The sequence below is a fragment of the Bactrocera tryoni genome, chromosome 5 (assembly GCF_016617805.1).
Source record: "Bactrocera tryoni isolate S06 chromosome 5, CSIRO_BtryS06_freeze2, whole genome shotgun sequence".
Lineage (NCBI taxonomy): Eukaryota > Metazoa > Arthropoda > Insecta > Diptera > Tephritidae > Bactrocera > Bactrocera tryoni.
The window spans coordinates 70206751-70224319 of NC_052503.1; the positions used below are offsets into that span (position 1 = coordinate 70206751).

General features: G+C 31.6%; 1 protein-coding gene across 5 annotated transcripts in view; it reads left to right on the forward strand.

Moving 5' to 3' along the window:
* Window positions 1–219: 219 nt before the first annotated feature.
* LOC120776728 (pantothenate kinase 3) overlaps window positions 220–17569 on the forward strand; it is a 30319-nt gene continuing 12969 nt past the window's right edge. Inside the window, exon 1 of one of the 5 annotated variants that reach the window (XM_040107649.1) lies at window positions 220–1005. In XM_040107649.1, coding sequence (XP_039963583.1) covers window positions 951–1005 — 55 coding nt within the window. In that variant the 5' untranslated portion in view covers window positions 220–950. Of the gene's footprint in view, window positions 1006–7301; window positions 7732–15580; window positions 16152–17569 lie in introns of those variants that run through there. The other 4 variants (XM_040107651.1, XM_040107648.1, XM_040107650.1 and 1 more) reach the window with 4 other exon arrangements.

Sequence of the window (17569 nt, forward strand, 5' to 3'; positions counted from 1 at the left end):
TTTAACAATAATTATTTTCTAGGAGGTCTCAAAAATTTATTAAAATGTACCAAAAACACCAATGAGAAGTAATAAGAATTATTATTATTATTATAATAATAAGCAGATAACAAAGCGCAATGAACACAACCTAACGCAATAAAATAACGATACAAACAAAAATATAACCAACTGATTACTGTCAATTGTAGGGTCAATTGTCATCGTGTGTCTTCCTTTCATTGGAAAATTCGTGGGTGCGAGTTAAAACGTGAATTTTGTGTGAAAGTTTTTCATCAAGCAATAAGAAAAACATAAAATATATGTGTAAATAGAGCCTATATATTAAATTCTTTCGACAAGGTGCTTCATCGGCTGATCAATTTCCACAGAAGGACATAACCTTGAAACAGTATTTTTACTTGTATCGGCAGATCTACAGAATCCTTGTTTTTGCTCGTAAACAGATACACTTCGAAGGCCTGTCACCGTCAAGACGATCAATGTGAAGCAACAAGAAAACGCAAATAGAAAACTACTTGGCTGGTGATACATTAAAGCAATAAAACGCCGCGCTGAATCATTTTGTTACGATTGATAACACGCTGGCGTCGATTTATTACGTAGAAGAAATTGCTATCGAATGTATGCCATTCCAGCTGAAAAAATATTAAAATAACTTCTATATACAACGTCGCGCTAGTGTGTTGTGCGCGATTATTTATATTCAAGATTTTCACATTGAACTTGTGATTACCGTGATTTGTTTTGTGAAATCTTTAGTCATTACCAACTTACATACGTAATACGTCAACAAATAAAGTGTGGTATTCGTTTGCTCGTCCATTTAGCTACGACGTCACCAGTACATGCCTACATAGTGTTGTTACATTTGCAAATATCGTCACACGCCGGTTCTGTAAAAGGTTTGGGCAGATAGATCAACAATCTAATTGGCTAATTATAACGACATGCAAGACGAAAAAATGCTCAGATCACAATTGGCTAAAGGTAAGCATTTAAAAAGTATGTATCATTCACATTGTTTTCTAAAGTACATTTTCTTAAATATATACATACATACATACATATGTTTATATTATGGAAATATTCTGATATAGAAGTAAACACTAGCTTATAATATACTTATAAATGTAGAGCTGTTCTATATTTAAATTTTTTTTTTGAAAACATTTAAAAGAAAAATCGCGATTTTTTGCGAAAAAATCTGACAATACCCAGAACTTTGTCATCGTCTTTAAAAAAAAAATGTAAAAAGTATTGAAAAACCCTACTCCCCCTTAAATTCGAGCTAATAAATACATTTGTTGTATGCACGCACACACATTTTAGACAAATTTTCCATTAATATAAAATTTTATATTTATATGCGCCTAAATGTAGGCAAGGAAAATGAACCCAGTTTTTATTTAAGGACAAAATTAAGCTTCGGTTAAAAAATTATTGGTTTTATAAATTTATTTTGAAGTTCGATTTATATTTTGCAAAAATTTTGGTTTATATATTTGCATCAATCTATATTCGAAGATCTTGAATTTTGAGTTTAAGCTAAAGGAGTTTTTATGTGATTTTACACACATGTCAGACAATTCTTCCATTAATATAGAATTTTATATTTATATGCGCCTAAATGTAGGCAAGGAAAATGAACCCAGTTTTTATTTAAGGACAAAATTAAGCTTCGGTTAAATAATTATTGGTTTTATAAATTTATTTTGAAGTTCGATTTTTATTTTGTAAAAATTTTGGATACATACATATTTTCATTTATTTTAAATTCGAAAATCTTGAGTTTTTAATTCAAGCTAAAGAAGTTTTTATTGCGATTTTGTGTGTAATTATGTCAAGTTTTTTTTTTGGAGATTTTTGGTTTAAATCCATCGACTTCTCAAAATTAATTTCAAAAATTACCATTAAAGTTCAGATTGGAAGTACATTTGTACATATGTATGTATGTATGTATATAGCTCACAAGAACTACTTTCTGTTATATCTACATATATATGTATGTATGTACATATGTCAGTAAGACAAATACTAAATTAAAGTACACTTTACTATTCCCTTATGAAATGAAATTTTTGATACAAACTAAGCTATTTGCTAATAACCTGCGTAACTTTGAAGTTCTACATACCTGAATGATTTATGATTATTTTACTGAAATATTTAGCATTTAAACACATGTTAATTCAGTATTATCGTACTTCGTACACGCGCCGAATAAAAAAAAAACATCGGTCATGAAAGCAGGAATATGAGTAAAAAGCTGGAGAGAGCAACCCAATCGACGTTCAATATGCGAGCAACTTACGTTGATTAGCCAACACTCAGTATATTAATTTGTTTGTTCATGTGTGTGTATAGAAATCTGCATTCAATAGTTCGTATGTAAACACATTAAACGAGCCGCCGTATCGTATGATTTTTGCACGCTACAGTTCGCAAAGCTGGTGCACTAGAACACATAGATAAATTTATTTGAAATTTTATAATAATAAGTTAGCTAAATTTTAAGAAATTCATATGCGAAAGTTACATAATTTTTAATTTTCACAAATATTGTTTCCAGTCACAAACTTTTTACAGTGTAAAAATAAATATTACAAATAAATTCAATTATTAAATATTGTTGACCATGGTGGAGATTATTTCCTATCAACAGAATTTTACCAGACGTATTTATGGTAAACAATAACTCAGCAATTAAAAAAAAGTATTTTGAATTGGTTCATTAAATATTTATTACATTAAATAGTCAAGTAAAACCAAAATAAAAAATATTAAAAAAAAATAAATATTAAAAGAAAAATTTGTAACTAAAAGAAAAAAAAAATAATAATAATCGTCGCTCTTCGTATTCACATATTTTCGGAGATGTTACGGCATTAAAGACCAGTTTTTGCGATCTATTCAATATATTTGCAATTTCTCTTTATGTGTGACCCTTTCCTTGCAACTTTTTGACATACAATCTTTCTTCCTCTGAATAATTTCTTGCTCAACCCCTCCACCAACCTTCGCCCCAAAAATAGTAAGACTTTGTTCTTTGTTCTCTTAGCTGAAGCGGAAATTTTTAAAATAACTCAAATAGCTTAGTAACAAATATTTTACTTTAATTGCACACCTACATATGTACTTCCGAACAATATTGTTTATGCTTTTGATAAGCCCAATGTTAGAGTTCAAAATAATGCATTTATTTTGGCTGATTTTCACGTGTATTTCTTTAATGCTTGCATGAAAGCCAAAAATGCCGGCGGCGGCGTGTCTTTCTTATCTTGCTAAAGTATTTTAGGTCAAAGTGTTCATGCGGATGTTAATCGTTGGAATATACTTAAGTACCTAATTAACTTTGGATTCGAGTACTGTCAAAAATTATTGAAGCATTGTATGAGCTCTCGCACTAACCTTCTGGAACACTACACCTTTTCTATCGATCAACTCTTGACTTTGCTGTCTCAATAATAACTCAATTTCTCCAGTTGTTCACAATACTCGTCAAAATCAATTGTGGTATTGCCGAACAAAATCTCAAAATAAACGATCCCTTTGAAATCCTACCAAATAGACAACATAACCTTTTTTCGTGACAATGAACTTTTAAAGTGGCTTGAGCTGTTTCATGCCTTTTAGACCATGAAAATGCAATTTTCAATCTTCCATCACCAAACAAAAGCTATTCCAAAAATTTAAGATGATTTTAACCAAACAGTAAGGCTCAAATATATAACGGTAAAGCGATTAAAGTCAAAAGTTAAGTTTGCCGTTCCCACGACGGTGGGGTCTACGTAACCGGAATGGACCCGGATTTTTTTATCCGGTCAAGGACTGTTAACTCGACAGAACTCTGCCGCTACAACAACAAATTTGGTTGTGAAAAAATTCAATAAGGTCTGCTATTGTCCTCAAACGATATTAAATATATAAAGGAAAATAAAAAAATATCAATTTGCTAAACAAATTTTCAAAAAAAAACATTATTCTTCGAAAGAATACAAAGCACATACTTATGTATATCAAGGTTTTTATGCTGAAACTTTTTGAGTTATTTGAAAAAATCTGAAAACTTAAAATTTTTTTTTATAAAATTTCTAAATTTTTTGGAAGTTTTTGCTTTTAATTTTTTTGAAATAAAAAATCTGAAAACTTTAATTTTTTTCGAATTTCCGAAAACTTTTTAAAATTTTTTCTGAAATTTTTTATATTGGAAGTTTTGCTTTGGAGTTATTTGTGTTTTTTAATTTTTGAAATAAAAAATCTGAAAACTTTAATTTTTTTCCAATTTTTTCAATTTTCTGGTAGTTTTGGAATTATATGTGTTTTTTTAACCTTTTAATATTTTATTCTTAAATTGTTTCGAATTTTTTTTTAAATTATTTGAAAATAATTATCTGAAAACTTTCTAATTTTTTTTAAATTTTTTTGGAAGATTTTTTTGAGTTATTTGAAAAAAAGAAATCCGAAAACTTTTTAACATTTTTTCTGAAATTTTTTATATTGGAAGTTTTGCTTTGGAGTTATTTGTGTTTTTTAATATTTTATTCTGAAAATTTTTTGGGTAGTTTTTGTTTTTAATTTTTACGAAAAAAAAATCCGGAAAATTTTAATCTTTTCTTCTTTTTTTTAATTTTTATATTGCTTTCGAGTTATTTGTTGTTTTTTTTACTTTTTAATTTAAACAAATTAATTTCAATTTAAACAAAAAAACAAAAAACTTTTTAATTTTTTTTTCTGAAATTTTTTTAAATTTTTTGGAAGGTGTGTTTTGAAGTTATTTGTTTTTTAATTTTTAAAATTTTATTCCGAAAATGTTTTGTATTTTTTGAAAAAAAAAATATTTTCTGAAAACAGCATATGTATGTTTTGCACACCCTCATCACCTGCATTCATCTTTTTGAATTTTTTTCTAACCTCAAAATATGCCATTCATATATTCATAAACCACTAAATTGGTTTATACATACATACATATGTATGTATGTACATACATACGATACGATTTTGAGTTTTTTGATAGCTTAAGTGAACTAACCTAACCTAACCTTTTAACCAAATATATACAGTCATAACCATAGTGCAACCTAACGGTATCACAACTTCCCAAAAACCTGTTTAGACTCACGCACCTGCACAAATTTGAGGACCTACTACTATTAATCGACAATTTTTAAATATTTTCAAGCAGCTTGCATATTAACAGCAAACACCTGTATATACTCTCATCATAAATTTTACCCCAAAAAATATCTTTACTTTAACCGTGCCGATACTCTTTCCATGTTTTCGTATATTTCGTTACTCATGTACTCGGAAACAACGCTGCGATCTCAGGTCGCAGCGAACCAGTGCACAACTGTGTCATTAACTCCAACATCTTTATTGTTTATACAACAACTTCGTAAAACCCGATCACCTCAAAGGTGAGCAAGTAGAAAAGTAAACATGCATACATAATTTGTTGTGTATTTACGTAAATGCACGTATGTACATACATACATATGTGTAGGAAAATAAACGCACGAAAAAAATGTTGTAGCTACCTACAGAAGAGCGTAAAACAAAAAATTTGTGAGGAAGAACCTACGAACAAGCCTTAACATACATAATCCATATCCAGAGTTTAGTATACAAAAAAGTGGCATGTAAAATCAGCTCATTTTGCTGGGAGCTCGCGCTCTTTCGGCTGCTTGCTTAATCTCACACTTTTACCTTATGTGTATTTACATACATATGTACATATGTATGTGCGTATGTTTGCAGGCATTTGAATAACTAAAAATGTATATAAGTCAATGTATGTATTTGCATTTATAAGCCTACATATAAATATGTAAATTGTTTATACCTATGCATATATGTATTTGTGTATTGTGTGTAGTTACTTGAAGCGTGCCCGGCTTACCCAGCCATGTCATGATCGGTGCGCATTCAAATGTTCAGCACGCGCGCTCGCGAACAGTCGTCTTTACGTTTCCATTAAGCCATTTGTGGTTGAACAGACAAACGTGTTTCAAATGGTGTGACTTTGAGCGAAAGAAATTGCGAATAAAAGAAATCGCTTCACTCAACCGCTAACACAACATGTAATAGAGTATAATTGGCATTTGAAACGCTGAAACAACATAGATCGCGCGAAACGTTGCGCAAAGTTGGCGAAAATTTTCCTTTAAATATTTTGTGAAAGTCTAATGTCAAAACAACACAACAACAAACAAGCATACGAGGCTTGTGAAACAGTTTGCATTAAAGGATAATTGAAGTGAGAAGAAAATAATTCAAAAATTTTAAAAATTCCAAAAAATTTAAATAGTTTCGAAAATTTTTAAAAATTCTAAAAATTTAATATGGTTTCAAAAAATTTTTAAATTTCCAAAAAAAAAATGTAAATTCCCAAGCCTTTAGAAAATTCAAAAAAAAAAAATTAAAATTAAATTAAAAATTCAAAAAAATGTTTTTCATCTGGCGCAATAAAAATAAAAATAACCAAAAATTTATTAAATAAAAAAACGAGTAAAAATAATATTTTCACAACAAATAGTTGCATTTAAAATATACTAAAACTACTTATTGCAAGTAAAAAACTAAAAACTATTAAAAGTTCCAAAAAAATAAAAATAACCAAAAGCAATAAAAATAAAAGAAAAGGATTTGCATTAAAGAATAATTAAAGAGATACGAAAAACATTTAAAAGAACAATATACAAAAATTTTGAAAAAAAAAAAATTTTGATTCCAAAACATATAAAAATCCCAAAAACATTTAAAAAGATTCCAAATAAAAAATTAAATACTACAAATAACTATGTTTTTCATCTGGCGCAATAAAAATAACCAAAAATTTTTAAATAAAAAATGCGGATAAAAATAATATTTTCACAACAAAAATGTGCATTAAAAATAAAAAACTAAAAACTTTTAAATAAAAAATATTAAAAGTTTAATCCAAAACAATAGAAATAACCAAAAATTTGTTAAATGAAAAAATTCGAATCAAATTAATATTTTTACAACAAAACCAATTAAATTAAAAATAATAAACATTTATTTAAAATTAAAAAAAAAAAAACCAAAAATTTGTTAAATAAAAAAATTCGAAATAATTTTCCCACAATATTGCATTTAAAATGCGCAAGAACTACTTAAATTTAAATTAAAAATAATAACAATTTATTCCAAAAATTTTTACTGTGATATTTTTCTACCATACGGCTACACTACACAACGTAGCTGCTATTTATAATCAAAAATAACCATTTTTAAATTTTATTCAACAAAAAGTCGCTAGTTTTAACCACAAAATGAAAATGCCCGCGAAAGACTCGAAATATTCCGTAAATTTGAAAATTTTCAAATTGCACAACTACAGCATTGCGCCGAAAATATGCGGCGGCAGTGATAAGAAATCACCGTCGCCCACAAATGGCACAGCGCCGGCCGTGCTCACCAAACGCAACTCTTGGCGTGCTTCGTGGAAATTTTCAGCAGCCAAACAACAGCAGAAACAACAGCTGGCTGAGTCCACACAGCAACCAGAATGCGAATGCGACGCTGAGTTGCCGGCTGATAAGCGCAATCATTTGGATAGCAACAATGACTCATCAACTGCCACCGACAATCGTTCACAACATTGGGCGGACGCCTTGGAACGCGTCTCAACGCCGTCGAATGTTGAGTATGAAAATGGGCGGACAGCGCAGCAGCTGAGTGGTGAACTTGATGAATTTATGTGTGAGTTTTATTTGTAAAAAAAAAGAAAATATCAAAAAAATTACAACAAATACAATAACGCGCCTACTTTAAGTTGTTGAACTGTCTGTGCTGCTTGGAGTGCATTTCAAAGGTCCACTGCACCTAATTTACAATATTTTGATACACAGCTTTATATATGTACATATATGTACATATATATATTATTAAGCAATGCGTTTTAAAATTCATTTTGTCTCTCATGAAATTTCAATTTTCATGTGTGCACTGCATGGCACGTTCCGCTCGCCAGCCAATGCCTTTCCCCTGCCGAACAAAGGTCATTATTTGCTGATAAGCCATCGACTCTGTGTCTGTAGCTATTTTATAATCTGGTTGAACTTGAATGTGGAAATTTAAAACAAAATTTTATCAATGAATAGAAGAAAGCGATTTTTGTTTAGTAATTTTTTTTTTTCAAAAACATAAAATTACAGGAATTTCGACTCGATCACTCTTTACGAAGTTGATTTTCATCTAAATCATATTTCAAATTTGATTTAAAACTTAAAAACATAAAATTCTTCGCCCTAACACTCCTTTTAGCAACAGAACAGGTGCTTTCGAAACCGTTTTCGAGTTTAACAACCAGCTGTGTCATAATCGAATTGAAATCATTTTCACTTCAGATCTGTGTTCCTATTCGACTTGAAAATTAAAAATATTACATTTTTGGTTCCTTCAGGATCGAAATAAGGATTTTCGAAAACATTTTCGAGTTTTATTCAAAATTAACCACTTTACTCTGTAGTTTCAGTGTTCCAATTCGGTTTGATAATTAAAAATATACCATTTCAGGCACCTAAAGTAGCAAACAAGTCCCTTCGAAACTATTTTCGAATTTCATTCATCAACATCCACTATTGACAAAATTGAATTGAAATGATTTTCCCTTCATTGTGTCTTGATTTTCAGTCTGAAAAGTAAAAAATTTAAATCTTAACCATTTTATCATCGACATAAGTGCTTTCGAAATCACTTTCGAACTTTATTCACTATTTCAATTTCTACAAATTTTTAAATAAAATACTGGCCGGAGTTCTGTGTTTCTATTCGGTTTAAAAATGAAAAATATTCAGTTTCTGACAACTTTAGAATCGAAAAAAGGCTTTCAAAAACTTTTTCGAGTTTCATTCATCAATAACCACTTTAGTCTGAGTGAAATTTAAATGTCTTTTATTTCAGTACTTTAGTCTGTTTTCCAATACGAGTTGAAAATTAAAAATATTCAATTTTTGACACCTTAAGTATCGAAACAAGTGCTTTCGATACTATTTTCGAATTTCATTATTCAACATCCACTACTGACGAAATCGAATATATGTAAGTGTTCTCAGGCTTATGTTCTGTGTTCCAATTCGGTTTCAAAATTAAGAATATACGATATTTGATCCTTAAAGGATCCAAAAAGGTGCTTTCGAAATAGTTTTCGAATTTTATTCATCATCAGATTCAGGCCTGTATTCTGTGTTACTATTCGGATTGAAAGTTTTGATTAAAATAAGCGCTTTCGAAATCATTTTCGACAAATTTTGAAATGAAATTTGTTTTATGTTTATATTACATAGGTTTTAAAAATAAAAAAAATCGAATCCTGACCTTTTTTGCAAAGAAATATGTAAGTGTTTTCGAAAATATTTTCGAATTATATTCAATTTCGACAAATTTTGAAGGCAAATTCAGAACATGTCTTTATCATATTTCTCAAGGCAACAGCGAAAACAATCTGCGGCGACTCGCCTTGAGGACTTTATTTTGTGGATATTTCTGAATAAAAATATGCTCTGACATATTAAAATGCATTTTCAAAACAACATTCAGGTATTAGCATCTTAAAACATTTCCACGACAGTTACTGTTTGTCTCTTCTACTTTTCTGAAATCTGGCGGGATCGCTTGGCTTCAGTGATCATTTTCCAATCGCCACAGAGTCTCCCAACTTTGGCACAACTTCCTATGGCTGAAAGAAAAATTACTATGATCTGTTCGGGGCTACAAAAGAGCCTGCTCAGAGACTTTTCTTTCTTTTTTGAATGAATACGGAAACACAAATATACGTGAATATATAAATACTAGCATAACTGAAATATACAAGAATTTATAAATATTAGCGCATTTTTGTAGCATATCCTTAGGCGGTAGAACCTCAATTTTGGAAGAATTCGCTTTTATTGCCAAAGTTTTAAGTTCAGAGATCTGATTAAAGATTTGTAGCTTCAGTGAAAGTGTAATGAACTCACCTGTCTATATTTAAATAAAGTAACAACTTTCTAAGGTAATGAAATTTCACTATTTCAGTTAACAAATTTTAATTCTTGTAAGATAAACTGAAAATGCAACTTTATAAAATTAAACATTGTTATAAATGCCATTTGAAATTAAAAAAAAACGGTAATTAATTTTATAGAAGAAAAATAAAAAAAATGTTGAATTGATTTAATACTCCCATTTATTGCACTAAAGCATTGGTATGATCAAAGCTAAATTCCTCTTGCAATTATTTATATAGGCACTTTTCAATTCAACATTGTCTCATGCAAATTTGCCAAATAAGCTGAAAGATTATAAGTACTATTCCAGTAATCGTATGATTATTTTTATTTGTATTCACAGCAGCACGCAGCCACCGCCTGAACGCGTGTGCCGGAATGATAATTTAAACAAAACTCAATATGAATCATTGCACTGGCGGATGCTCCTATTTGCCCAGCACTACAATTTGCTCTTGCTGAATGAAATTTTCCATCTTCTTTATTTTTTCCATCAATTCATTTGATTATCAGCAGTCTGAGTCTGAGAACACTTGTAAACAACGAATTTTGCGATTTTGATTTTAGTCGAAATTTTAAAAGTCATGCATTATATATAACAACGAATCATAATAAACAATAACACAGCGTGTGCACGCACACATTTTTACCGAGCATTAATATATGTATTTTTAATAGTATTTCTCTTAGTTGCTGAAATGCGTATTTTACAGTTATTTTTTGCTAATTGTTGAAAAATAACTTGTTAAAAAATATTTATAGGCATTAAACTAGCATGCGAAAAAATTCAGTTATGCGAATGTATTTATTGCTCTCAGTATCAAAGTACAGAGTGGTCGTAAAGCACTTATCAAACATTTTATTTTGCTATGTCTATACTATTTTATACCCACAATTATTTGCATAAAGGTGTTATAACTTTATACGTTTAACTATAACGGTTGTTGTGTAACAAAAATATACAAAATATTTATTAGGCGTATGTCTGTCAATATGATCTGCATGAATAAAGCAATAGTTTTAGTCATGGCAATTCTTAGTTATGGAACCATATTAAATTCTACATTGACCTACGCAGTATTACTACATCAATAACACACGTCATCAGTAATGATTGCATATACAAGTAAACATAAATTCAGCTGAGGAGAAACTGCGATGCAAAATTCTTATCAATTGTACGGAAATAATTATAATAATAATTTAGTGTCTGCGTCTGCATTCATTTTCCTACCCTTGGAGTGCGATTTGAAAATCCTCTTAAAAATGAGGTGCTTTCTCCCAAAATTGAAGTTCATGGATTTGTATTAAAAATTTCATGTAAAAGTTTTGACAACATTCTCAAAAAAACTTGATACCGATCGTTCAGTTGTCTCTATTTTGAATGAAATGGAGCCTGGATAGTTTATTTACATAGGTTAGGTTATATGGCTCCTATATTTAGTCCTTTGTGAGGCCATAGAAGAAAAGAAAAATTAACAAAACGTTTAGTAACAAATACAAATTTGCACAGGCGTTATTTCCACCTCATCTTCTTCCATACAGCTTTTGCAGATGGCGTCTGGTAGGATTCCCAGTCTTACTGTGGGGACGCCAATAGGGCAAAGGCTTGTTAAAAGCCCCAAAACTAGTTAGAGGCTAGCCTTATAAAGATATCACTAGATCTCTTGCGATCGATCTTGAGCCTTAGCGATAGCGCATGTACCGATGTTGGCCCAGCTATCTAGTAGTAGAACAAAAGAGAATACGGGAGCACGTCTACCAAAGCGGCTCTAGGGTGCCTTTCCTTGCCAGCTCATCAGCTTTGCAATTTCCTGCAATTCCGTTATGGCCTCGCACCCATACCAGCCACTAACTAAGGCACTCGATACTATTGATAGCGGGGCTAGATACTCTTTGACCAGCTCTAAACGCACTGTTAATGCGTTCAACGCTAGTGTCACCGCTCTGGTATCTGGGTGGATGGTCACTTCTCTGAAGACTCCGGAGCAGTAAATGTAGTGGTACCTGAATGACTGCAACCTCGGGGACTGCAGTAGTTAGGAAGTCTGAAGCTGGAATTGATAGAAAGCTCCTGACAGTAAACCCCCTCACCAACCTTCCTCGCAAGTTTTGATCCATCTGTAAAAAAGTCACTGCTCCTCTCCTCCAACGGCTTCTTCCCACCCACTCCCTCGCAGGTATATTGGTGGAGAAAGAGCCGCCAGAGTTCGGTTTGGCGACTCCATGATCCAAGTCATCCGGTATGAAATCAAAGTGATGAGAATTTCCGAGTATTTAGACACATGTTCTTTAAGGAACCCAGACTCCCTGAGTCCGAGGGCAACTTTCACAGCCATATACCTTCCGACGATGCCTACGGGCAATATGTGCAAGATGGCGTTAAGTTTCTTTGCAAGTGTGGTATTTTCTGGAGCCCTCCACCACATAAAAACTCCATAGAACGTAATGCGCTTAACTACGGTTTATTTACATAGATTCGGTCGTATTCCAAATTCGAAAATTTTGACCAATCTGATGTTTGCCAAATTCTACCAAATACAACGTGCTTTCCAAAGTAACCAGGAATCTAGCGCCCCTGGTGGCGCCATCTATATGTCGACTGGTGAGTCTGCTATCTTTATCGATTGTTCAGTGATAATTTCATGACATTTCATTGATTAGAAGTGAGGTTATTGCGTTTTAAGTGTAAGTATGTTTGTATTATCGGTGCGAAAATGAGCTTCGAACAAAGAGCCAATATTAAATTTTGTTTTACAATTGGTAAAACTTTTACCAAAGTGTGAGTGGTTTCAACGTTCTCAAAGTGGTCGTGAGGACATAAATAACGATCAACATGTGGACAAATTAAAATCCGTGAGCACCGGAAATTCCATCGAAACTGTGCGTGAATTCATCAAAAATCAGCCGAAATCATCATTGATATTCATGGAATTGGAATTGAACATTTCCAAAACATCGATATATCGCATTTTGACCGCACAAATTGCCTGACGACAGTCTCATCGATCGACGCTTGTGACCGATTATTTGACCAAAAATCACATTTTAATCATTAACCATTCGCCGTATTCACCTGATATGGCACCGTGCGACTTCTTCCTTTTCGGAAAAATGCATTTGTTCATGAAAGGAAGACGTAGAGGCCATTCAAAAGGCTCGGACCGTGCAAAAAGCTATATTGAAGCAGAAGGAGACTATTTTGAATAAAATAAATTGATTTTGTCGAAAAAACCATTTGTTCTGTTTTTTTTAAGTCCTGTTTACTTTGGAACGCACCTTGTATGAATATCAAACATACATATGAGTTTACTTTGACAGCTGTCACTCTAAAAGCCTTTTAAAAACTCTAAAAAAAAGCACCCTATACCTAATTCAAGCAGCTACACCATTTAACAAATGGATTTCGGTTAAGATGAATTAAATATATAAGCACTATATATATATTTTAATTAAAGCTAATCAGATCCGTAATCCGAACTTTGACACTCTCTTTTTCTTTTTTCTCTCATTAAATAATATTTGTATATTTAATTTTGCTGACAAATGCTGATATGTCTAAGATCATTGCACATGTGTTGCTACTTTGTTTTGTACGTAGATATGTGTACAGTGTCGATGAAAATAAATGCATTATTAAGGTTCATTTGACTGAAATTTATTTAGATCTAAATGTATAACTGGGATAGCAAATTTCGACGGAAAAATTTTCTATGGAAAACTTTCATAGCAGAAAAAAATTCACTCGTATACTTATCAGAGCGTTTTACTGAAAGCTGTATCCTAATTACTGTATGTGTTCGCATTGGTTTATTGTCTAAGTTATAGAATAGGTTCAAATATATTTCGATGTTACAGTTCTTATTTGATTTTAACATATTTTTTTTTAAATAAGGAGCAGATTTTTACTACGGAAGCTACAATGAATGAGGCTTTTTTGGATTAAAGATTGTAGATCGGAAGCTACGCGAATACATTTTCCATATAGTAGATACGTCCAATATATGAACACCTCCATTTTATTACCTTAACAAGACAAATGTATACCTATATCCTGAACAAGGTCCAATAAGTTTGCCACGAAGTTTGTAACACCAAGAAAAAAACATCGGTGATCCTATAAAATATATACAAAGTCGATTTAGTAATGTCAGTCTGCCTGTATGTACGCGAATTAGCCCCTCAGTTTTTGAGATATCGATCTGAAGTTTTGCTCACCTCGTTTTTTCACCAAGAAACAGAATTTAACAGAACCGCCGATATCGGACCACTATAGGATATAGCTGCCATACAAAATGATCGATAAAAATCAAATTCTTGTATGATTCAAACTCAAGTCCTTGTATGGAAAACTTCTTTATTTTACAAGATATCTTTACAAAATTTGTCAAGGATTATTGTAAAAGACTATGTTACAATCTCCGAACATATCGTTCAGATCGGACCACTATAGCTTATAGCTGCCATACATACTAACTCTTCAAAATTAAGTTCTTGTATGGAAAACTTCTTTATTTTACAAGATATCTTTACAAAATTTGTCAAGGATTATTGTAAAAGACTATGTTACAATTTCCGAACATATCGTTCAGATCGGACGACTATAGCTTATAGCTACCATACAAACTAACTCTTCGAAATTAAGTTCTTGTATGGAAAACTTTTTTGTTTTACAAGATATCTTCACGAAATTTGTCATGGATTATTGTCTGAAACAAAGTTACGATCTCTAAACATATTGTTCAAATCGGACCACTATAGCCTATAGCTGACATACAAACTGTCATGTATGAAAACTTTTGTTTGAGAAGATTATTAAAGATTCGTAGCAACCCAAGTTAACGTTGTTACTTGTTTTATACGCTTTAAGCTATAATAAATGCAACTGTGAAGGGTATTACAGCTTCGGTGTAGCCGAAGTTAGCGTTTTTTCTTATTTTATGTAATATATTGTTGACAAGTATACATTGCGTATACAGCAATAAGTCTTTTATTGCTGTTTTTATTGCATATACGATTTGTATTCCCTTTTAGCGTCTAATAACTAGTTATTGCGCTGCTGCTTCTAATTCAATCATTGATTTGATAAGAAACCTTATCAACATTTCATTATCAAAATGCCAATTCGCTTACAATACAACTGTATATACCATATAGGTGTATATACTTATATAGGTGTATATGCATACATACATATATATACTATATATCCATCATATCTCCAAGTGCTGCACTTTTCACCATTGTGCGATTTACTGCCTTTCTACTTTAGTCCGCATTTAATAGAGTTCTTTAATTGCTAACAGGTTGGCCATTAAAAAGACAACATATGCATGTATGTATGTAATATATATAGTTGCATATCGTAGTTGATATTTACTGTCCATTGCCCTTACGTGTGGCTGCGTTCATCATATACTTGCACACATACACATTTATATGCACAACACTGTATTTAGTGAAAAAGCAAGCGCTGTGCTTTTGCCGTGTTGCTAACACATTTTAGTTGTCAATTGTCGCTGACCGCGTACAAAAGCTGTGCTACATTAAGTGATGTTTATTTTTTAGAAATGGGAAATGTTTATAACCTAAAATAAAATAAATGTCAATTTTAAAAAACTTTCTTCTTTAAATATCTGTCTGTGATTTGTTGTTTCGTTGTAAATGGACTGGAAAATTTGTTGTATTTGACACAAACACTCACTCAAAGCGCCGCTAACCTCAAATATTCGTTTGCTGCGTATGAAACGTAGCGTTGTTGTTGGGAGCGAGTTGCATATGCGTTGCTTTTATTGCATTTATAAATTGTATTTCTATAAATCCGCGCATTTTACGTCTACGCTTTATAATCGCCTGTCGGCTAATCTAACGATCATCTATTGATAAGTTATACTATAATTTCGCGCGCACATTCGCACAGCCGTCTGTTTGTTTGTGTTTCTCGCGGCTTTGCTACAAAGGAAGTGTTTGCGGAATTTCCTCGAGTGTTATGCAAATCTATATATGTACATATATGCATATTATTTTAATGCATATGTGAAATAAAAATAATTTTAAATCATAGAAAATAGTGAACGCAGCGAAAAATGCATTTAGAAGCTGCTTTGGAACTTCTACGCACAGGTGATTTTTGTTAGTACTGATTTTATACATATCGCTAGTTAATATTTCACATTTATTTTTATATGTTTATTATTTATTGATGGATTATATTATTTCTTCGTAGTTCTGATAATAAAAATTTATAAGTTTGGGGTTATGTTTTGATTTTAACAGAGGCTTTCAGTGATATTTCGGGTTATTGCTTTACAAATGTCGTTAATTTTTAAAAATTAATGTATAAAAATCCGTTTTTACATGCATTTCTTTAATCATAAAAGAGTACATTGTGACAAAAAAGTAACCGGAAATTATAAATAAAACGCAAAATATTTAATTATAAATCAAATTTCTCTTGTCGCCTTCAAAGTAATTCCCACCATATGTAATACAATTATACCAACGATTTTTTCAGTTTTCGAAACACTTCATAAGCACTTTTGGGGATGGCCTTCAGCTCTTCCAGCAAATTTGTCTCTTTGATCGTCTGAAAACAGGCTCCATTCCGATGATTGATGACTTGTTTGCATGTCAAAATTCATGAACACATGTCTCATCGGCAGTCATCATGCTCTCTCTCAAGATTAACCAAAGAGACCTCTTTACGGTACGGTAAAAATTCAGCTTTATCGGGACAAGTCGAGCAAGAAAGTATTTCATACCCAAAACAAAATATCTGCCAAAATCATTCGAACTTAACAAAATACATTTTTTTGAAACATCATCTACCCGGGGAATTTAATTACAATTTCCGGGTGCTTTTGTGTCACAATGTATGATTTTGATCGATCAGTTTGTTTAGCAGCTATATGCTAAAGTGGACCGATATCGGCAATTCCGACATATGAGCAGTTCGAAAAGCTAAGAAAAGGCCGTGTGCAAAATTTCAGATCGATATCTCAAAGGCAGACGGATATTACTAAATCGACACAGCTGGTCACGGTGATTATATAGTATCTACATATGTATTACGTAAAGAAATTAAAAAAAAAATATTTAAAGTATTGACCATAGCTTTTTACATATTTTGCCAATTTGTGTATACCATGCCAATGGAAATGTTCATTTTTCTGAAGCAAACCAATCAGATACACAATTTTCGACTTCTGCGTAGGAATCGAAGTGCTTCTCAGCCAATGCGTGTCCCATCGATGAAAACAAATTGTAATCGGAAGCGACCAAGTCTGGTGAATGCGGCGTATTAATACCTGGTAAATTATAGGGTATCCGGGACTTATATACGTCTTGGTGTTACAAACTTCGTACCAAACTAAATATGCCTTGTTCATGTTATAAAATTTTATTTTTGAGGTTATGTTTGTATTTTGACTACATATATTTGTATTTTGCCTCATTGCTTCACAACTGTTTGTTATTGTGTATAATAATCCTTTATTTTTAAATTGTTCTTCAAATATGAGTGATTCGAGTTTTAATTTTGAGTTGCCAAA